Source organism: Cephus cinctus, unplaced genomic scaffold, assembly GCF_000341935.2.
Source record: "Cephus cinctus unplaced genomic scaffold, Ccin1 Ccin1_scaffold0160, whole genome shotgun sequence".
NCBI lineage: Eukaryota > Metazoa > Arthropoda > Insecta > Hymenoptera > Cephidae > Cephus > Cephus cinctus.
Window position 1 is genome coordinate 3,136,270 of NW_014332886.1, and position 23,675 is coordinate 3,159,944.

The 23,675-nt window shown below is 34.4% G+C and overlaps 5 protein-coding genes across 8 annotated transcripts; 2 read left to right on the forward strand and 3 right to left on the reverse strand.

Moving 5' to 3' along the window:
- Positions 1-136: 136 nt before the first annotated feature.
- On the reverse strand, positions 137-4,123 carry LOC107263810 (digestive cysteine proteinase 1). 2 transcript variants are annotated; one of them, XM_025081029.1, is made up of 12 exons: positions 4,050-4,123; positions 3,509-3,561; positions 2,992-3,144; positions 2,456-2,628; positions 2,248-2,352; positions 2,007-2,166; positions 1,720-1,912; positions 1,420-1,637; positions 1,241-1,341; positions 916-1,047; positions 601-790; positions 137-524 (listed from the first exon to the last, which is right to left on the reverse strand). In XM_025081029.1, exons 2-12 carry the CDS (start codon positions 3,546-3,548, stop codon positions 337-339), a joined length of 1,653 nt encoding a protein of 550 aa, XP_024936797.1. In that variant the 5' UTR covers positions 3,549-3,561; positions 4,050-4,123; the 3' UTR covers positions 137-336. The 2 variants fall into 2 exon arrangements, with proteins under 2 accessions (XP_024936797.1, XP_015586901.1); XM_015731415.2 differs by having other exon boundaries at positions 3,908-4,112.
- Positions 4,124-8,404: 4,281 nt separating this feature from the next.
- Positions 8,405-9,493, forward strand: LOC107263763. Its single transcript, XM_015731312.2, has 3 exons — positions 8,405-8,560; positions 8,852-9,016; positions 9,266-9,493. The coding sequence occupies exons 2-3, from the start codon at positions 8,857-8,859 to the stop codon at positions 9,277-9,279; spliced, it is 174 nt and encodes a 57-aa protein (XP_015586798.1). The 5' UTR covers positions 8,405-8,560; positions 8,852-8,856; the 3' UTR covers positions 9,280-9,493.
- A 2,503-nt stretch (positions 9,494-11,996) lies between these two features.
- On the reverse strand, positions 11,997-17,734 carry LOC107263762 (vesicular inhibitory amino acid transporter). The gene is made up of 4 exons (XM_025081035.1): positions 17,673-17,734; positions 15,978-16,054; positions 15,142-15,416; positions 11,997-15,074 (listed from the first exon to the last, which is right to left on the reverse strand). The coding sequence occupies exons 3-4, from the start codon at positions 15,408-15,410 to the stop codon at positions 13,760-13,762; spliced, it is 1,584 nt and encodes a 527-aa protein (XP_024936803.1). The 5' UTR covers positions 15,411-15,416; positions 15,978-16,054; positions 17,673-17,734; the 3' UTR covers positions 11,997-13,759.
- On the reverse strand, positions 16,612-21,356 carry LOC107263761 (ubiquitin carboxyl-terminal hydrolase 20). 3 transcript variants are annotated; one of them, XR_003058560.1, is made up of 5 exons: positions 20,454-21,356; positions 18,585-20,339; positions 18,198-18,469; positions 17,673-18,130; positions 16,612-17,613 (listed from the first exon to the last, which is right to left on the reverse strand). XR_003058560.1 is itself a non-coding variant. In XM_015731309.2 (4 exons), exons 1-4 carry the CDS (start codon positions 20,882-20,884, stop codon positions 17,775-17,777), a joined length of 2,814 nt encoding a protein of 937 aa, XP_015586795.1. In that variant the 5' UTR covers positions 20,885-21,356; the 3' UTR covers positions 16,612-17,774. The 3 variants fall into 3 exon arrangements, 1 of the variants encoding a protein (XP_015586795.1); XR_001536763.2 differs by having other exon boundaries at positions 16,612-17,124; positions 17,216-18,130; XM_015731309.2 differs by having other exon boundaries at positions 16,612-18,130.
- A 280-nt stretch (positions 21,357-21,636) lies between these two features.
- Positions 21,637-23,584, forward strand: LOC107263696 (60S ribosomal protein L7a). The gene is made up of 6 exons (XM_015731180.2): positions 21,637-21,785; positions 22,127-22,241; positions 22,339-22,488; positions 22,559-22,779; positions 22,992-23,114; positions 23,327-23,584. Exons 1-6 carry the CDS (start codon positions 21,771-21,773, stop codon positions 23,507-23,509), a joined length of 807 nt encoding a protein of 268 aa, XP_015586666.1. The 5' UTR covers positions 21,637-21,770; the 3' UTR covers positions 23,510-23,584.
- Positions 23,585-23,675: the final 91 nt, after the last annotated feature.

A 23,675-nucleotide genomic window follows, 5' to 3' on the forward strand; every position in this document is an offset into this window, starting at 1 on the left:
CTTATATAATCATTACAACTATACATAACTATGAATTTTATCATTAGATTTCCAAAAACTGGGGAATACTTTCCAGCATCGTATATAGGGCCCAGATGGAATTTTCACACGAAAAGGTATATTAAGAATGCATTGCTTTGATTTTCTGAATATTTATTTATTTACTTGAAAGTGTGATAATCGTCATAGCCAAACGCTTATTCTAAATATAATCAATGAAAAAATAAGGATATCTCCTACCGACGATCAATCTCAAGCGATTTTACAATAAATCTATATTATTAAAATCGACCATTTTACAAGAGCATAAGTATAAATCTCAGTATCGTAATAAACTTAATCGAAAGTAACATATGTAGGTGCTGTTAACACTCCACAATTGTTATCCTTTTGTGCCATGAGAATATATCCATCATTTCCCCAGTAATTAGACCAGGAATTTTTTACTTGCCAATATTCTTTACCATTAATAGTACCATAACCCACTGCCAATACTGCATGATCTAAAGACTCTTCAGTATTACCTATTGAAAAGAAGCAAAATAAGTTTGTGATCTCAAATTGTTCTCTACCAATCGCCGATATATTTTACAATCTTACCGCATGATGAATCATAGTAAATCCCATTAGAGTAGAAGGAGAAGGTCTTGTGAGATGCATCAATAGCAATGGAGACTGGGCCGTGTTTGGCAATAGCGATTTTCAGAGCATTAGGGTCACCTGATGTGACATTTACGAAACCATTAATTTTGGCAGTCTTGGTAACATTTTGAATATGACAATAACCATCCTGAAAAATATTAAATATATGATTTAATGCAATGTACCTTCGGACATATTTAATATAAGTGGCTCAATTCAGAGGGTTACTGCTAAACTACAGCTCTTTATTACCATTAAATGCAAGTAACATACCTGACCAAGATAATCGCCATAGTCTTCTTCCGTCGGCAAACCACCATGCTTCATAATCCACTGGTAAGATCGGAAGTCTTCCCCACCGTCACAACCATTGTTACCGAATCCCCATGAGCAGTCGATAAGTGCCTTAAAGTACAAATAAAAGTTTCTAAATAAGTGTAGTAAGAAAGTACCTTGTACTTGGTGCGAAATTCTACTGAGTCTCATGTTCACTGTACAGTTTTAGACTTAATGAATTCCTTGATCCAGTAACTTAATTTTGAAACTTGCTTTTTTTGATATAATCAACTGTTTAATAGTTGGTTATACAATATCTTACCTGCTGTGACAGCCTTACAAGTTTACCATATTTCAAAAAATAAGCTCCCTCGACAGCACCAGTAGTTCCAAAACTCCAACAAGAACCACAAACCGACTGATCTGTAAACAGATTTCATTGTTTATTACATTTTTCTGGTTGCTTTTAAACATTATAATTCATATTTATATAAACTTTACCTTTCACTGGTGTAACGGCACCATACAGTGTCCAATCCATTGAATTAGGAATATCTGCCAATTCTTGTTTAACATTGTGAGGGAAAGGCATTCCACCATTGTATCCTTGACTGTACTGTTTGCCACGCAGAGCTTTCAATTCAAGATCAGTACGATCAGCTAAGTGATTAACATCCAGTTGATAGCCCAAATTAGCACGATTTGTGGAATGAATAAACCTATCAAATTTTATAAAATGATTATATTGTCATTATAGAATAAAAACTTACATTGAATTTCTTTCTAATAATACGAACATACCTTAAGTTCTGTCTAAAGATTTCCTTTCGCCGTTTATGATCCAAATGATCGGGATAGTGTTTTTTATGAGTATTTTTGAAATGATCGAATGCTACATTCACGTGCTCATCATAATTGTGAATAAATTCACGCATTGGATTAAATGTGTATATATGTTTGTCGCCAGGTCCAGGGAAACCAACGCAAGTAGTATCTGTCGATTGAATATAGTTTCATTAATACCGTATTAAATTCGAAATTTTTGTGTATTCGTGGCAATTAATTCCAGTCACATAAAAAATACATACTTTCACTGATTTGGAATACATCAGGGCTAGGCGTATCAAATGAGTACCATTCGTATTCTAAATAATAATGGTCGTAATGTGATCCTAAGAGAGAATTAAAACCTCGCATCTCGTACCTTACTGGAATTGGTTCTTTAACTTTTGGGAATTTTGGTGACTTCTGTAAATACAATTAAAAGGTCACTTATTATACATTCACTTGGGGAGTCTTGATATAAAAAAAAATACTGTAATTACTTACCTTGTACCTGATCCATAATGTGTATTTATTTGTTTTTTCTCCAAACGTTTCCACAACTCGCCATTTCTCGCATTGTAATCCATTGATAATTTCCTCACCAATACACTGTAAGCAAATATGTTTTATTATATGATTCAGTAAGTTTAACTATCATAAAAAAAAATCTTTTTGTAATGATGAAAGCTTTAATATATATCAAAGAATTTACCTCCATTCCAGTTGTGTCAGGTATAATAGTTTGTGGCTGAATCTTGTAATCACTACTTCCATTTACTTGCAGACATGTTTCTTGATTTAAGGCTGATTCTGTTGTAATTGGAGCTAATTTAACACTAGCTCCATATGGTCCTTGATGAGATAATTGAAAGGTTTTTACCATGCCTGAGGAACAATTATAATTCGTTTATTGGCGTTCTAAAAATTTTATTGTTAATTAGAAACTAAACAGAAGTTTCAATTCATAGAAGGCTCACAGCAGAGTCTTTGTGCCGTTATCAGTTATGCATTCCATACCCTATTTCTTAATATTTATTTACAGAGAACTGACCCTCTTAGGCTCAGACATTCCACAATGAAAAACATCCTGTTAGCCTTGAATAAAGTTTAGTCTCTCAGACGTTATTTAACATTCTTTCATATACAATCTGCAGTATGCATTGCAAGTGCTAGTCACTATATTTAATTTTTCACTATGTATATAGGGTGTACTTATTCACAAAATTTAAGCAATTAATAATGCATTACCTCCGTAATAGTCGATTCTGCTGGATCCACTGTTTCCATCATACCAAGCATAGAAAGGTTCACGTATTTCTGCATATGGTATATACAAGGTTCCTTTCACTGTGTAGGCATTACTGAAAGTAGGTGAATGCACAGCTGCACTGTACGAAATACCTAAAAAATATGTAATACATAAAGGGTACTTTTACACGATTGCATCTTAAGAATAATATTCTATAAAGAGTGGAAATATTTCAAAGAAATATTCTAGTCATCAAAATTAAAAAATGACACCCTATACATTATTTCTTTGCTTCTATACTGATATCACTGAAATATGATACTTAAGAACAAGACATACCAAAGAATTAGCTAGTGAAGACATTAATAAGAATTACATGATCATAAACTAAATCCTCTGAATTAAAATCAAATAAATTCTGTAACTGCAATATAATACGAGTCTTCTAGCATTTAACAAAAAAAAAATAGAACTAAATAATCGGTTTTGAGTTTAAATATAATTATTAATACTTACCACAAATAAGAAAGACAAGCCTAGTAATAAGACCACCCATTTTCACTGCAGTTCTGCAAAGCAGAAGTATAAGAATAAACCGATGGTATTCATATCCTGATATAAATATATGGTATCTCAACCTGATAACTCAATGACCTATGACTATATACACTAATCTCTTGAACAAAAGATTTGGTCGCTATGTTAAAATCAGTAATCTGCATGCCAGTACTCAAAAATTATTAAAGTTTATATATTGATAAAAATGTAAAATTACATTAAAGCAGAAATATATAATCCTAATTAATATCAAGTTACATACATGAATAATTCTTAATAATTTGTTAATATACAGTACTCTCAAATCTAATTTTATAGGTATATGTAATATGCAAAAAAAAGTTTAAACTAAAATACCTTGTATCTGTTTCAGAGAAAAGAAAACGACGTCCGTCCTACGGGCACCCAGGCCCGAAGAGAGCCGGAAGAATAAATGCGACTACGAAATACGAAAGAGTCCTTTATACTACAATAATATGATGACTCCTTATATTATTACCATTGACAATTCAGCATTTATTGCTACCACTAATTTATTACTACTGTGAAGGGCGCCACAATACGTTGAAATATATTGGACAAATGCGGTGACATATTGCCACCTTCTACATCGAATTTCATTTAAATATTTATTACACAATTGGATTAGAAAGACACTTTCCAATTCTACACTTCTCTTTTTAGCACAATAATGTATTTGTTAACATTATTACTAATAAGTATGATTCTAGCATACAGGATTTAAACATTATTAATCCATCACACGAGCAAGAATCAGAAAAAGAATAAACGAATGTGATTGGTTGACTGGCTAGAAACGTTCCATATTAAATTTTGATAAACTTAAATATCCCTAGACTTTTCAGTTCTAGAAAATCCGCGTATGATTTGCTCATTTAATTTAGGCCCGTTTTTTTCAACGCGGTTCAGTGCATAAACTCCGTTTATCTTCAAAATACAAGCGTGTGATTGGCTAACAGCACAATTAAACCAAGTTTATGCATTGAACCGCGTCGAAGAAAACGGGCGTTAATGATTTATCGTTTCAATCATCGATTCCTTAAAAGTGTTATAATTTCTTATGTTATCTATATCCATAATAATACTTTAAAAAATATAATAAGCATTTGTTTAACTTTAATAATCAAGGAATATTATATAATTAGGAGTAAAGTCAATAGGAGGATAGAATATATTACTTATGATCCAATTATTGGAGACAATAGATATACATATGTACAATTGTCCGTAGGTGTGATCCAATTTTCACTCAAGGCGCTGAAAGCATGGTTGTTTCTTACTCTATTGTATGCAGATAAACAGTGACACGACGATACTCGTAGCGCTGGCAGTGAATTTCGGAACGGACTCAAAGTCTGAAATTTTGCCTGATACCGGAAATGAGAATGGTCCCACTAAACTCGCTTCATTTGAATTTTCTTTACATCAGTCGATGGAATATAACATAAAAAGTTACATGGATCAATATGTAAAAGAATAAAAATTAGCATGTATGAACCATACGTTCGAAATCTAAAGTGAGACAATATCCCTTCCACATCGGATGAGGCTACTAGTATAAAAGAAGGGCTGAAAATTGAATTCATCATCATAACTACTAACGTAGCAGAGCTCGAAAATAGTGCGGTGGAATTATATAATTCAGAATATAAACCAAATTCTACATATTCAAATCGTAAGTATAGTAGTATTACTTTATAAAGGATTACACTAAATAATTGACCACTATAATGTTTTATTATTAATAATTTTATTTTGTACTATTCCTTGATTGACTTAGCTCATTTACATGTTATCAATGATATAGTCTGATCCTACTATTAGTTAAACGATTAAAATATATATTGCTCCATATTGTATCATCACTATATGTATATAAACTTCAAATATTTTTTAAACGCAATAGAATTCAATTTAACAATAAAAAATATAATGCGGTCATCATGATTTTCAGATGGATAAACAAAAACAGAATGAAGCAGATCATTATGCAAACGTCAATAATCCGACAGCTAAAGAATATAAAGACGCACACGATCATCATGCACGGCAGATAGACAAGACAACCTATGAGGGGCAAAAATCACAGGCAAATACCGACAAACAAAAGATGGAATCCAGGAAATGAATAAAAGCGACCCGTAAATAGGCGAAGCACTTTTATACCCTCGTAGTCTCTTTAGTTTTTGAACTGTAAAATGACATTCTATATGACGCTTTAAAACGCACATTAACTGCGTAAATTTTGTAATGGTGTTAAAACACAAATAAAGAGTGTCTTATAAAATAATGAAACTGTCTATCCAAATTGTATAATTCATTTGAAAGAATCCTTAAGTCGAATCCAAAACCGAGCGAGAGAGATTAAGGGGTTAAATCATACACAACAGTTGTCTTCAGTATATAAAGGGTGCACTGCTGCATTAGGAGCTTAGTACGTCAGGCAACCGAAAGAGTAAGACCAGTGATTATCTATCGATCTATGTAGTACATCTGTAATCCTGTGCAGTAAATTTTCGCAAAAGGTGTGTTTCTAATGTGACATTCATAATCTCTGTCTGAAAGTTACGAATTTTCCATTATACAAAATTTATGACAAAATATTTTACAAATTTAGTTAAAACCAATCGTCGAGTATTTGAAATGTAAATTACTGTATAGTAAGAAACTCGCTTGACAGTTAGATTATTTTACATAAGAAAATGTGCGCTATATAAAATGATATAATAATTGATTGCGAGCATAATATGACTGTATAAAGTCTAAAAGTGAATTAAAATTTTACACAGACGTTCTATTAAACAGTAATGTACAGAATCCTTGTTGTGTAATTGGAAATTATAAAATTTATTATATACTGAGTAGAGGGATTTCAATTCTTTAAAAATCATATTCTTTTTCAGATAATGGACAACAATAGAGCCAACCAGCGCAACCCTAATCACACTGTAAGTGGTCCAGGCCATCATGCAGGATATGCGGGAACTGGAACAAAACAAGATCACAATAATCACTCAAACCAGGGGAATCCCAATAATGAAGCATATGCATCCAGCAGAGGACAATCAGGTAACGAATTAAACGTTTTTTTATTATGTGATTCTACATAATTGAAAAACAAAATTAATAATGAATGAAATTTCGATTAAAACATATTGAAATAAATAAATGAATATGATTTTTATTTTTGTGACAGGTGGTGGAAGACGCTAACATGACGCTGTCAACGCCGTTGGCGACTAACCCTTCACTTATCAACAATGTATCAATAACTGTGCTTCTCTAGGACAGAATTTAAATGAAGTTAAAAATTACGCAATACCATGTATTAATTTGATTTAAATTTTGTACAAGAAAATATGGTTAATAATAAGATTGAAGGTGTAAAGTAGTAATAAAGTAGAATGCATTATTAAAGCTATAATGTATAATATTTATTATATTGAACCTCAGAAATCCATAATTACCCATCCTATTATTTTCTGTCTTATTTACAAATGCGTTAGCTATAAATTTAAAGATCATTACATTTCTACAAATGAAATGAATATAATATATGCTTTAGGATAAATATGTTATTTTTAAAAAAAACTTGAAAAATATCATATAAAGTTTCTAGTTATCGAGTATCGATCTGCACATGCAAATATTAAAATTTGATTTAAATGAACATAGAGATGGATAGATAGATAAAATCATAACTCTAAACAACATACTGTTTGCGACATGCGGTAATTATTATTCATTTTCGATATTTTTTTAACAATTCCATTTGCTAAGGATACATATAGGATACGTTTCGAAATTCATTGCCAAAACCGGGTGCGTAATTGTGTATCACTTAAATGCATGCGAGTAGAAAAGGACATGACGATACTCGTAGCACCGACTGTGAATTTCGGAACGTACTCATAGTCGGTCCACCAGGTCAATGTGATTTTTTGATAGTTCGAAAATAATATAGTCTTCAATTAGGCACATGTTTTTTTACTTTTGCATATAGTTCTATAATTTTATGGAGAGCCACGTGTGATTTAATAAGGATTGCATTGTTTGACAACTGTCAAAAAGACACATTGATCTCATGCACGGACTATATGTTATATTTTACGTACATGTGGTGAATTTGCAAAAGCCTGCGTTCGGATATTTCATCATGCAATATTACGACGTACGAGCATCATCGTGTCCTTATTTATCTGTATGCATCTGAGAGAGTGAAATAGTCGTATTAGCAATATGGCTAGTGAATCTTTTAACGAACAGCTTACCAACATACAAATAATAATCCCTCGTAATTTTCTGCGAGCTTTAAAGTAAGTTCAGTATAACTCCGCAGCTCCTCTTAATATGTATTATATACGTAATATCTATCAATTCTAATATGCAAGAACCAAGAATTTATCTATTTAGTCTTGATATATTTTGTACGAGTAGTTGTACTATTGCTAGTAAGAAAGTAAATAGCCCACGCAGTTAATATTTATGCTGTCACATAGTAAGTTCTTTCGAATAGGCTATAGAAACTTACTAACCGGCACGCCGAAACTCTTCACGTTGGTAACGCGTATATTTTCGCATCTCTACGTACGTACTCCAATATTGAAATTTCATATAGCTATATAATAAAGAAATGATTACAATTGCCAATGAAGTATACATATTTTAAATGCAACATTATTAGGTTTCTACTCTAATTAAATTGGTAGGTATTGTCTAAAAATTCAGAAAATTGCACATCCGATTGGTTAAAATCGTTCGTCAAGAAAGATTCGGCCAATCAAGAGCCGTTTTACCCGTAAGACTCGTATGGTTACCTTACGAATATAATATTCGGGGGTTCCCCAATTTGCTATTTATATATCAACTGCACTATAAATGGCGAAGGATCAAGTGCAAGGGCATCAATATCATTTATCCAGTAGCGCGTGACTGAGTTCTGAAGCATTTAGAGAAGAGTTTGTGCAAAGTCTTCTTCTCATTAAAAAGGTGAGTGGTATAATTTAATATAATATATTTGAAACTTTTTGTTATTATAAAAATATATACATATATAAAATATCCTATAAATTGTATTTCCGGTGATTATTTGGAATTGATTTAATGACGCTAATTTCGGATATAGCTACTGTAAACTGCACTGTTAACTTTAAAAATGTATTGAATAATATTTTATTACACAATAATGCACAGAATCATAGTTGTGTAATTAAAAAATCATAAAATCGATTATTTGTTCAGCAGAGTGATATTAATTTTACAAAATTTATTTTTTTTCAGTTAAAATGGACAATCGTGGGAAGCAATGTAATCCCACCCACACCCCATCTGGCCCAGGACATGCCGCCGGGTACCACGGAAGTGGTACCAAAGCTGACCTGGACAATCACGCCAACCAGGGCAATCCAAACAACCCATCCTACGCAGCCAGTAGAGGAAATACAGGTAACGAATTAAATCTTTTGTCATTATGCGATTAAATATTCTGACAAAGAAATGTTATTAATTACGCAAAATTATTATTGGAAGATATAGAACACGCCTGGAAAACAATTGTTCTGAATAATTTTTAATTAGTCCAATAAAGACATCCAAGTAGAGTATTTTTCCATAAGGATATAACTTAAAAAGAAACTAGAATATAGGTAAAATCCTTATTAAAAAATTATACTGAATAAATAATTTTTTTTGCAGGTGGAGGAAAGTAATATGCCGATCCTGTCAACGCAGAACATTTAACCCTTCATTTATTAACAAATATGTATGAATAACTATGTCTCTGTAGTATAGGAATTAAATAGAGTTAATTAATCACGTGAGAGGTTAAGAGAAGGAACTATGCCATTAATTAACTTTATTTAAATTTTGTATGCTGAATTGAAGTGAGTAATAAATATGAAGGTGTAAAACGACAAAATAAAATACTTTACTAAGTATAACGTATATTTTATTATTATGCTAGAACTGAAAAATCATAATTACCCATTCCCCATTATCCTCTGCTTGGTAAAAAATGCATTACATATACATATATTCAGACACCCAAAGTCAGGGTTCCCCAGAAGTGTGCACTGCGCACTCTAACGTGTACGTAATAAGTCATTAAAATTGTCAAGAGTCATTACTAAGTTTGTAATTATCAAGTATAGATTTATATAAAGAAACAGTGACATTCGTTGTAAATTGTGACTAAATTTCGTTACTCAGAATACGCGCTAATTTTTTTTTAAATTTTCTATTTCGCTATAAATAAGCGCTATTGCGCGACGAAATCGCAAATAGATGGTTACCAACATGCAAGTGTAAAACTTGTAGACGACGTATCCATACGATCTGTTGATCTAAAACAGGTTTCGTATAAATCTGAAACCGGTCTTATTCGGAATGACATTTAACGGTGATTCACAAGCAGCAAAAATTCGTCTGTTTCGTCAAGATATGTCCTATCAGACATCCAGATAAAATATTTGTCTCAGCAGCTTTATTATAACCTGCAAAGAAATCAATAATATATACGATATTTGATATTTTCACTCATATTCACGCAAAGTTACTTCGAACAGGTTATAGTGCTCTAACGGTTCCACTCCTAATCTCTTCATGTTGGCAATGCGTATTTTATTATATTAAAATTTTCGAAATTTAACTGTTAATGGGTAATCGAGAATTATTACAACTGTCAATAAAGAATCAACAAAGTAGAATATTAATTAAATATTAAACCATCTTAAAATATATCTGAATTGGGATATCCCTTGTTGGTTTAACAAATTTTAGGGGATTCCCCGACTTATAATTTATCCAGTGGTTCTGTTATATATAAACGATACAGTTGTAGCTGTAGCAATTGCACCTTCTACTTGAACATTGTTGCATATTGAAAGATTTCGTTAGAAAAGTTCCTGGTGAGTGTTTTGGACTAATCATTGATTCTTTAAAAAGGTACGTTGAGTAATTTAGAGTATTTATATTATTAGAAAATTAATATTGTGTCCTGAAGTCTATCATAGAAAGATTTGAAGTTGTATTGAATTTCATGTATCCGAACCATTATGCAGTCGCATAATGTGTACGTGATGGAATGCGTAGCGACTTGAAGAATATATTGAGTAGTATTTTATTCTACGTAGATTCGAGTCTACATATCAAGAAATAAGTGTTAAATTATTTGAAGCTACTGCTGATCTCTTCCATAGTATACAAGCATACATATGAAGTGATGACGTGGTGACATATACGAAAAAGTAAAAGGTCATTCACTGTCATTTTCTATTTAATCTAAAATATAATATATAGTGCGTCCGTGCGCTATGTATATACAATACATATACTTTTATATGTAAAAGGTAAATTATTCAAAGTTCGGTTCTCATTTTCAGATAATGGATTACAATCGTGCAAATCAATGCAATCCCAACCATGCAATCTCCGGTCCTGGTCGCTCCGCTGGTTATACGGGATCAAGGAGAAAATCCAATTTAGATAATCATGCGAATCAACTTAATCCCAATAACTCTCTCTACGGGAGAAATAGAAAATCTACCAACTCCTCCACCAGCAGCTCCTGGGGCTGCACTATTTTATAAATGAATAAATGTCGAAAGAAAGAAGCAATCAGTGATAAATGATAAATTTTATTTCAATTTGTTTACGGATGCTATAATCTTTTCTTTTTGTACGTTAAATATTGATATATTATATCATATGAACAATAAATGGATTAATCGATATTCATTTCTTTTTGTTTATAAAAACTATACACCATTAACATCAAATTTCTCGTATTTATTGCCCACTAGGTTGTTTAATCCAAAAACCCCATGGTGAAAATTTTTGCCCATCTTTTTCTTCCGTTGGTCCTCGAAATACTTTGATCTTTACCCGAGGAATATCTGCTAAAATTCAATAGCAATATTTATATACAATTTGAAATAAAAAGTTTGATTAGTTATTTAAAAAAAATATCTATAGTTACCATGAGAATCGTCTTCCCGGTTATCCACATTTGATTTTGTATCATGTTGAGTGGCAATGACAGCTCCCATAAGAAGTAAAATTGCCATAAGCACACCAATTTTCATCTATAATATACGATTTCATTAATAATTATATAAAAATTTCTCACGCCTATGATATTCTTTAATTCGTCTACACAAACTTACCATCAACTTCATTGTCTCTCTTAACTATCAACTGATTGAATCGATGACTGAGGTGGTTTCTTTTATGCACCGACTGACGACATATTTGGAGCATGACAAGACACTACCGTGTCAAATTTGCAGATTAAGTAGAAAGCATTTCTCTAGAGGGAGAAAGTGATTTTCGCTATTATCCGTAGAAAACCGGAAGGATGATAGAGTCGATTGATTTTTCTAATCAATGAATTCGTTATGGTAGAGGATTAATTAAATAGAAAGCTTGGTAAAATTTCCATAGTGTACTTTTTCATTTTCGTAATATGGAAGCCCCTTACATCGTTCGTAACGTCTATATTTTAACTGTAACATTGTCGAGAGTAGTTTCGAATTGTCATGAAATTGTGGATCACCGATCACATGATAATTCTCGATCGCTTCGATGATTCTAAATCAAATCGGCAAGAAGTATCGAGAATTCAAATACGTGACAATTCGAAACTTATTCATTAACGTCATTCATTTATTATGACTCTTCGAAGGATCTCGCATAGCTTTTATTTATATTACACGTAAATACGTACACGATACGATTTTGATTTTGAGGATCTATTCGCGAAGGCAGAAATATATTGAATCTACGAGTAAAATACATATATAAACCCGTAAGATTCTCTAAGCTAAGGCATCTTTCGAATCGCCAGCGAGACGTTGATAATAATTCAAACATGGCATAGCTCGGCCAATGTATGTGTACAATTCCTGAAAATCCATCGCGAATGATCCCTCGATCATTATTACATACAACATTATTGTCTTAATACCTACGTTTCTCTATAATGCTTTCTATTATTGACAATCATTCTTTTCTTTTATTTCTTGCGATTAGGATATAATACTCGCCTGTCATGGAAGACATCATTGGAAGACTCGTTAAACTTACTATAATAACACTTAAAGTGCAGGATATGTACAAATCAAAGAAATTGACTTACAAATAATTAATTTTCCAAAATCTTGTATACTTCCATACTGGATAAAATATTAAACAAGAATTGTTCATTTAAAAAAATTTGATCTTCACTTAATGTAATATTTAATAAAAATTCATAAGACTCTCATATCCTGCACCATAAAACTAACGTAGTCCGTGCTACGTATCTTAAAACTGGTTTATATAATATATGGTCTCGCGAGACTTGGAAGACATTGGATTATTTCATTGTACATAACTCTCTATATATAATAATCTAGTATGGCGTCCGTGAAGCATCGCTTGGAACTATCGAGTGTCTTAGATATCGTAAAATCATTAAAAAAAGAAGAAAACTAGGGAAAAGAAATTTCGTTATAAACACAAAAGTGTTCTGTGCTTTTGAAATTATCCCCTACGAGCTTACACGGCCTATTACACGATTAACGCTCACATAAAAATCATGAGTTCATAATATTATTATAAAATCCAGAAACCTATACAACAGTAGTTAACTTGTACAGTATTTTTTGTATTTGGTTTTCTTCTTTACTTCGTAACATTGGAAGACATTGATCCTTAGGACTTATGATATTGTCACGATCACTCTGCGCTCTAGAAGCCAGAACCTAAAAGCTCCGACAACACGGTCGTTATACGAAAACCGATTCCCAAAAGGAGAACGAATTTGATATGACGTTTGGTAAATTTATGACATTTCATAACCTTAATACTTATAATTACGTGGCTTTATATTTGTGTATACGTGTACACACTTATATATGCACATTTCGGTCAATATCGCGTAGATTATATAATTGTCTGTTTCTTTCTGTTTCGTCGATACGACAACGTTATGGAATAATGACGAAAATGACACTTATTAAAATGACTCTCGCATATCTCTATAAACGAATAAAACATTAGAACCCTTTTTTACGTTAGAAATATTTACTTGTCGCCGTGAGAGTTTGACAAATTCAACTGCAGGGTATCGACCCAAACTCGGTCGTGGAAAGAATGTTCTAATAATAGATTGACAGAATGATATATGAGAACTAAATGCTCTAGGATCATCTAGAAGGGCAAGCCAATTTTAAAGGCTTTGATTAACGCCGTGCCAGAATCATAAACGCCAATAACACCAAAGAGTATTCCCAAAAATATAACAAAACAATCGTATGCAACTGCACCCCATTCCATGGAGTTTCTCTTTAGTTTCAAATGAAAGTAGCATGGCCATATAAAGGAAAGCATTGTGCCAGTGAACGATCCAATAAATCCCATTAGTGTAGTAAAGTGGGGTATAAAGATAGCCATTAAAATGGTAAATACAATAACCCCAACTCGCCATGCCAAGCCCCAAACTTTTAATTCGCGATCGACAGTCCAGATAGTGGGGAAGAGTGTTTTAGGACGACCCCTGAAGAAGGCCCTCTCAAGTAACTCGCAGGCAGCATAGTATGGCAATGGGTAAGAAAGTACGGCTTTGACAACAAGACACAAATTAACAAGACCCTTGAAACCAGCAGAGTGAAGATTATTAGTTATGACTTGCTGAGTATCATCTTGAAATGTGAGAAAGCAGATCCAGCCAAATAGAGACTTAAAAGCTGCTGCAGCGACGTGACTCCAATTAAGCATCCAATCAAACTTGGAACGATCAATCAAATTGCCTTCCAAAGTAGGTAAAAAGATCTGGGACGTATAACTGAAGACTATTACTCCAAGGGATATAGGAAACGTTTCCATATCAATGGTCCATTTGACTTTAGACCAACCCCAGTTTCCAATTTCAAGTATGCAATAGCCGATGATAACAGCATTTATAAAAAGATGGGACATGGTGCACCAGAAGCTAAGCACGGAAACGTGCTGTAGGGATTTTAAAAATCCTAAAGGCAGCAAAAATATACCGGTCAGCATCATCCAACTTCTAGCGTCAATGGCTCCTTCGGGAAAGGTACCTATCAGTAGATCACCACAGACTACCACGTAGAGGATGCACGTCATTAACAGCTCAATGATCTGGGCAATGTTTACCGCCCTGGCGCCCAACGTTGGTCCAAAACATTCTTTAGCAATTGATACGTAGGAATCTCGTACTCGTACTCGTTGTCCTGTTACGGTATCAAGTTCGTATAGACACTCCACCAGGATCTTTCCGGTGTAGCAGCAAATGTGGGCTATACCAATCATCGCTGCGATTGCCCAGTAACCACCTCGGAGTACGGCAAACGGCAAAGAAACGATGAACATACCCTGGATAGCATTGGTCACGTTCCAGGCAGCTTGCCACTCGTTAATCTTCACACCGGAACTACCAAATTCACCACCGTCGTCGTATTCACTGAAACCGGCGCTGCTGAGACTTCCGGCTCTTGCGTTTTCCCTGAAAGACGAGATTCAAGGTTAAAATCACTTTTTTCTTTTATTTATAGTACATTTAAATGGCTTACCCGCTCCTTTGGTAGCTGAACGAATCCTCGGCGACCCCTAAATTGTTCTGGTCTGTGTATGCGTGTTCTCCATTCATGGACGTCATCTCCGTGGTTTCCTGACCCTCGGTGAATGGTTTAGAGTCTTTTTGCTGACCTTGACCCCCGCCATTGCCGCGAATTAACTCCATGCAAGGACTGTTCTCCGGCCATTTGGCTTTTAATGTTTCCCAAGCTACGTTCACCGTAGCTCCGATGGAGGGTATGTAGAATCCCCGGAAATTCGCCATTTTAGTCTGATTTCATGAAGCAGTCACTAATGTTATAATCCTTACAAATATTTCAAAGATTTTTTATATTTAATCAATAAGAAGACTTGTCAAAGTTTTATATAATTGACGAGTATTGATCGTATTTTCGTTTATATTTTTCTGACGATGGTATTCATTTTAAAAAGATAAAAAACGTATCTTCAATCTTTTATTAAAATACAATCCAATCGCTGATGCCGAAAGGGGTAACATCGTATGAAGAAATTTATCGAGCGCAAAGCGATAAGCATATAGCACGAGTATCAAGAATTAAATTCCAACGGTAAGATTCAAATCATAGAAGCACATAGTCAAAAAGGGCGTGAGTCTACAACAATTATCTACATTTTCTTTCATACCGCAATAGTTTTTTCGAAAACACAAAGATGTGCGAATGATCCATAATAAATTGACATACTTTCTCCCGTCGATACTTCTCGCGCCTATTGCCATTTTACAAAGAGAAATATTAATTATATTAAACGACATCAAGGTTTTCATATTTCATTATTGTCGAATAATATTAAAAATATATACCGTACTCACCAAGTTGATTTCACGGGAGAGTCAGGCACGAATTTTCGTTGGCCCAAATGCAACTCGTCCGTCCTTGAGAACAGTAACTGTGGTACACCCCAATTATTAACTGATAAGGGCTACGCTAAATATGAGAGGCACTTTTTCATGAAATAAGTAAACGTCTAGCTACGGAGACTACGATACCGCATGGCTGTCTACTTCCTAACACAAGTGAGAATCCCTAATAGAGAAATTTTAATCGCGGCATTGACCGGGGGTGCTGTTTAGGGGTTGGAATCGGAATGGCCAGCATCCCTTGAACGCGCAAGACTCGATCAATGTGGTCCATGAGAGATCATCCTTTCAGTCTTGCGCACAGAACTCGGTAATTTTGAATGCCCAAGCAGATTCTTTTTCGTTAAGTACTTCTATAGGAATTGACTCAAGTTTTATAATTCATTTGAGAATGAATAGTCGATGTATACAACAATGAATTTGAATTTCAATTAATAGTGGCATTCACGAAGGAATCACTTTCCTGTGGATTTTTTTGAGAAAAATTTGAAGGTACCTATTAAATAATTGTTTAGACATTGGCAAGATTTTTAGTGGTACGAGAATTTGAAATCAATTTTAAAGGACCAATGAGAGATCAATTTTATTGTAATAAATAGTGAAACCAATTTATTTATTATTTATCTTAGGTATGGTACACTTCACAATGTTTCATCAATAGTTTATAACGAATGTACATTAACTTGATCGTGAGCAAACGTCCGTTTGCTCACGGTGCTTCATGTGATCGTATCGTAAAATAGCACATTGTTGCAAATTACGTATAAGATTACCGTTCGTATTATTTCGACTTCTTTGTTATAAAATACGGTAATGTGGCAACGACGAAAAAAAAGCAATGTCATCTTATAATCTACACCCCAAATGATGCAATATAATTCAATAAATTAATAATTCAACAATGAAAAATCAAAAACTTTCAATGTGACATTGAAATTCCTTTCTTATAAACGTCATTCTCCTCGGTTTAACGTGACAATTATTTACGTGCGCTTCGAGTTCCACAATTTTTACACTGTGTCGTACGTCAGATTCGTTAATTCGCTCGTTCGATTATTATTCATCAGTCTTCTTCCCTTCATTCAATTTAGTATAATTCCTGATGGTAACGATAGGTAACAGTACATTACACGTACACAGTGCCACAAGTTATATCATTTTACTAATTTTATCTATGAAATTGATGTTACCTTTTACAACCAGCTGATCTGAATGGAAAACGATAAGCATAACAAAGCTGAATAAATAATGATTTTATACACGGAACAGGAATGTAAAATTCATTGCCCAGTTCGATTAAAAATATATTATCCGTGTTACCTGGAGCTGTAATGGATCAAGAGAACAGATTCAGTAATTGATATATCAAACGAAATATACTGTCACCTTTAGCTAACATCGGATTGTACGTAACGACAAGAAAAGAGATTTCGAAGTGGCGATTATAAAAATTGAAACACACAAGAAATATTTTAACCACGGTTAACGACATCTCGCTATTGATCACGTACTGTACAAGAAACACCATACAATGAAAGCCTTTATTCGATAAAATACTTTTGGTTTAAAGAATCCGGTAATGATAAATCTGTAACAATGTTATATCTAGAAAAGTAAAGTTTAAAATAGATTTTTCATCACACTGACCTTAACTGTTGAACTGTTAATTGTTCTGCAGTACAAGGTACGCTATGGATTTTTAACACCATTACGTAACACCATGCTATCAAGTCTCTTCAGCAGAATGACTTATGTGTTTACTTCTCCCCGTGTCTGATGAGAATCGCTATCAGATATCAAACCATCTACAGCACTGTCATGTTGCGAGGTAGTTTCAAAGCTTTTGGTTACCACCATCTTATTACATTTAATCTCCGTCCGATTGCACTTAGAATTCTGTTCGACATTGGGTTCATCATGATATCGGATCTTTATGTTTGACGTTGTTGAATTTTGGTCATTTGGATTGGACGTGGAATGTGGAGAAATAGTCGATTGAGAAGGTATTGGTCTCTGGCACGAATGCAGCATCAGTTCTGGGCCACCACCGTAAGCGTTAATGAAGAAATTCCAAAGTTCCTCCGGTATTTGTCCATAATCCGAACCTATAATGTAATACATTATTAGGAGAACTTAGTACTACTTCCGGTGATTATAATTCATAATACTCACCAGGCTTTAGGACATTTTGTCCATTTTTATTGACAACAATTGAACTGTTATCAATTGGACCAGGAGGCTGAGTCTCTTTACCCCTAACGAAACTTTGCCAACGACGAAGCCAAGCCATGGCTAATGCGTAGATGGCAGTAGGATTGTCAGAATTGTGATTCAATCGTTGAAATACTTCCATCTCGTATTGCATCCGTTTCTGAAGTGATTCGTATTTTGCTTCGCATATAGGACATTCATATAGATGTGTGCAAGCTGGACCACCACCAAATCTGATAACACAGACACATGCATTAAGTTACTAATCGAACTGGACTGTTGTACAGCGACATTACATTTTATTATTAATTGGTTCAAAGATTAACGAGTCATTGATTAGTGACTTACGTTTTATAAAGATATTCCCAGACTGCTTGTGGAATAGGCATGCTAATTTTGTCAACAAATTGAGCTCTCAAAGGATTCACACCGCCATGCGGACAGAGAAAGTCAGAATTGTCAATAGGTCCCGGTTCTGAGAAAGTTTGAAATCGATTAATCCACTGACGGGAAACAAAGAAATTTAGATCAGACGGTTCCCGAGACGATATTTCCATTAATTCCATCGTCTCATCGCGTAACTGCATCATGTCTGGCGATGACTTTTTGTAGAAGAGCACATAGGCTTCGCAATTCTTTACAGTTTCCGGTGATACTTGTGTAACGCACTGATCGTCAAACTCAAACCACTGATTGATCATTGTATTTAAAGCGTAACACGTGTAATGACCACCGCCGGCTGTGCCGTGATGACAAATAACAGATATAAGATCATATGTTGTTACATTTGAGACACACTCTTTATGCAGGTACGGACGCATATCTAAACCTTCTAATGGGAATGACACATAATTCGCTATTTTCGAACTGAACATTAATTCATGACGAAATCTTTTCAGATGAACACAAAGTATCTCAGGAAGTTCTAGAACTTTTGAGAACTTTATGCCATTCCGAAGTTTATTGCACTTCTCACAGCTGTACATATTGTCGCCTTTTAGTTCGTCTGCACTAAAAAATGCTGATAGACAATCGTGTAGACTCACTACAGGACCCCAAAACCAAGAACGCATCCACTGCAGAAGCCAGGAAATCCATCCTGATTGATTTGTTACGTAAACAACATCAGAACATGGTCCAGCTTTTTGTGGAGTAAGGGATCCCTGGTGCAACATGTCTATATGATCTCTACTTGGAATGGGCAACGATAAGTCTTGGAATGTTTCTACCCTCGTTGATACCCTATCACAAGTTAGACATTGTACACTGCTCAAAAGTTTTCCATCAAATATATCACTGATTATACTTCTTGTCTTCATCTGTTTTTTGGTCCGATGCTTTGCTGGTGAATTCTGAGTAGATCTTGGTGGTTGTGAAAACGACTCTTCGACTGGAGACTTCTTTAGGTTTTTATTAGTAAATTTCGTCCTTGGTTTATCAGACTGTGAAACTCTTGAATATCTTCTCTTTGTACCACGTTCACCTTCGTCACTTAAAGAACTCTGCTCGCTCACGCCAGAGTCACAAGTTTCATATTCACCATCAGATTGACTAGAGCTATTGCCATCTAATTCAGTATCCTCATCTGAGGAGTGTTCACCAAGGCCCTTTAATCTTAAGAGGGACTCACGATCGTCTTCGATATGTTCTTTGAGTTCTTCATGCAATTGATCCATAAAGCATCTTAAGAATTCCTGTGTATCATGTTGATGATATCCTCGAAACATAGGATGGACTGTTCGAATACCATACAAAATTCCATGGGGTATTACATATCCTCTGGTTTTTCTATTCCACATATCCTTAATAAGATTACGATAGCTCAAACTCAATCCTGGTTTACGATCTTTTGATATGTAGCTAACCATAAGACCACAATCCAAGAAAAAATGAGTCAATGGTGGTACATTTGACAGAGCCTGAAGAGCAGCATTCATGTAACAGGTATTTCCTATATTCTGAAGACCAACCAGGCCTCTTGGTTTCCCAGAGAAATCTCTACTATCATCAGAGTCAGTACTATCTGGAGAATCTCCAGATTTTTCATATATTGGAACGCTCTTGTCGGAACCAACTCTATTCTCAGTCATGGTATACTTACGGCTAAAAAGAAATTTATTGTTTTAAAGGACATACATCCAAATCCAGAAACATAATTCATGATCTAACATAAAACTAATTATCTTTAAGACAAAGCGAACAGCCTTTGATACACACCTGTTGATAAGAGGTTGCTTAATGTCTGAAGTATCTGCTTTGTAGTCAATACTGACTGTGGCATCACCAGTAAATTTTCCAATACCATTCTTCACTTCCATATCATTTGGTGACAATGAAGGAGATGGCACACGAGCAGTAATAACTTCCCGTATGCAAGTATAACACCATATTCGATTCGTAGAAAGATTCATATGAGCAGAGTGAGTAGGAAACCTTTGGTTATGGACGACGCCATGATCCAAATGTGCCTGGGAGCACCCAACCCATCGGCAATCAGGATAAAGACATAGCCACAAATTGGGACCTTCGTTATCACAATCTTTATCGCTACACTTGTTAAACTTCTCATTCTGGGCAATCACGGCCTCAATTATTGAAAGGTCTCCGTGACTACTGATATGCGGACAGTTTGTCGCGACCAAAGGCATCTTTCCTTTGGTTTTCTGTTTATCGTATCGGCAACCGTGGAATGGCACCTTTTATTATGATTTCTATTTCCACTCATTCATTAAAAATTTACACTAACTTCCACATGTTGATGTTTTCTTCGTTTTCTAACCTGCACAACTCATCTCGTACTTCCCTTTGGTGTAGGCCACGAAAGCGTTTGTCATTGAAGATTGTACGTTCATTCTGTTATCTTGCTTATCATTCTGACCAACCTCAGCTGACTTGTATTACGTTGTTGCACGTGTAAAATTACTATTGGAAATTTCCATATGTTTAACTTCCAGTAAAATTTAGAAATTAGGCAAGCCACAGATATCCGGGCCCGTATTCTCGAACCGTTCTCATGAATTTCAAATATCACAGGCGAATACTTTTTAAATGAAAAGGCGCACACGAAAATTATTAGTAAAAACTTGAGATTACAGATTCTGGAGGTCGACTGGTAACTCAAATGTAATGAAAATGCTAAAAGTCAATAGCTGTTAGCCAATCTTTATGTTTGTTTTCTTTTGACCCTAACACGCGATTAGCTAACAGCTATTCGCTTTTCGTAATTTCACTACATTTTAGTTACACAATTTTCAAGATCTAATAATCTTGATTAATTTTGTTTTCTTTTACCCTCCCTATCACAAAAAAACCATGTCGGTAAAGCAGCGCGAGATATGTAGCTATCGAATAAAAAGTATTCGAGTCTTCCAACTAATCTATTTTTAGTCTATGACTTAGGTTTGTCAAAGTGGCGCTGCCCCACGTATCGCCCTTTACGCGTTAGGCGGCCATACTTCGCGTTTTGGTTGGCGAAGTCTTTTCTTTTAAATCCCACTAGGTATTAGGGAATCCATTGTATTCTGATCTAGAAAAATGGTGCAGAAGAAGGTAAAACATTTCTTCTAAAATGTCAAGTGTATATTTATGAAGGGTTTTAAGCAATTACCATTAATAATATAGGTTAAAAATCGGCATGTTTTCGTCCTCTAGTGCGACAACACGAATGCTAAACACGTTACTATAACAGCATACTTTCTATCAGATTTCTATAAAAATATGTATCACATGGTTCTTATTGCTTTAAATACAATTATTAAAAGAGTGCTTCAGTGATGATAATGTTTAAGATGTCCTTTATATTTCGGAGTGTTTGTCTATGCATGCTACTGATCCATCTTGTTAACGAAAATAAAAAAATAATTTAAGACTCATATGATTTTCGTTTACAGCCGAAGAAGAAGGTCGGGAAGAAGGTAGCTGCTGCTCCATTGGCAGTGAAGAAAGTTGAGCCCAAAAAGCAGACCAATCCACTTTTCGAAAAACGTACCCGTAACTTTGGCATTGGTAAGTGATGTGTTAATATCTTATAAAGGATTATGTTTATGTACTGTTGAATTACACAATTTGTATAGTTGAATAAAAAATGTTATTTTTATTCTAGGTCAGGACATTCAGCCTGCTCGCGATCTCAGCAGGTTTGTTAAATGGCCAAAGTACATCCGCATTCAGCGTCAAAGAGCTGTTCTTCAGAAAAGGTTGAAAGTTCCACCACCAATCAACCAATTCACACAGACCCTTGATAAGCAAACTGGTAATATTTTTTGACAATCTTTAAAAATTTTTTTAATGGAAATGTATTAACCTTTTATATTATTTTATAGCCTCGCAACTCTTCAAAATTCTGGAGAAGTATCGTCCAGAATCAGCTGTTGCCAAGAAATTGAGGTTGAAGGCAAGAGCGGAAGAGAAGGCTGCTAAAAAAGAAGATACCCCAACTAAGAGGCCAAATGTGCTACGCAGCGGTTCCAACACTGTGACAACTCTTGTGGAACAAAAGAAGGCCCAACTGGTCGTCATTGCTCATGATGTCGACCCCATTGAGGTAAAATTACAATTTTTAAATTTATTTCCTGTTTACTAAATTCATTGAAACTGTTCACTATGATGTAAGAATTTCTTCACCTGACGGCAAAATACGAATTATCGTTTTTGTCTGTAAGATGTAACTTGACCCTGAGTTTGTTATCTCTGAATCACTTTTAATTGCATGCACTTATTATTTAATACTGATAAATTTTTTTATTGATACATCAGGTTGTACTATTCCTACCAGCCCTTTGCCGCAAGATGGGAGTTCCCTATTGCATTGTGAAAGGCAAGTCTCGCTTGGGACGTCTCGTCAGGCGCAAGACTTGCACCTCTGTCGCTCTAACGCAGGTAGTTATTGTTATAAATTTCATATACGCTGCGAAATGTAGAAATTCAACAATTTATCATAATTATTTATATGATGAAAGATACATGAGCCAATCCATTGAAAGATTATGATATCACTGTATTCCAATATCCTGATATTTTTTTTGCTAATACAAAAGCGTACTTTCTTTAAATTTAATCAATACATAAAGCTTTGTTTTAATCTGTTTCAGGTTGACTCTGGAGACAGGGCAAACTTCACGAAAGTGGTGGAGGCTATTAAAACAAACTTCAATGACCGTTACGATGAGATCAGACGTCATTGGGGTGGTGGTCTTCTTGGTAGCAAGTCCGCTGCCAGGATAGCTAAGTTGGAGAAGGCTAAGGCAAAGGAACTTGCCCAGAAGCAGGGATAATTTAATATTGCACCATGCACTTTGGGTATTGTAAACATGTCTGGCCAATTAATAAAAAAAATTAAAAACCAATAACTTTCATACTGTCACATATTTCATTCATATGTTGTTCCTGTTTCGTTGAGGTTAAAATATTGTTTTTTAAAAATCTTATTCAATTTTATTA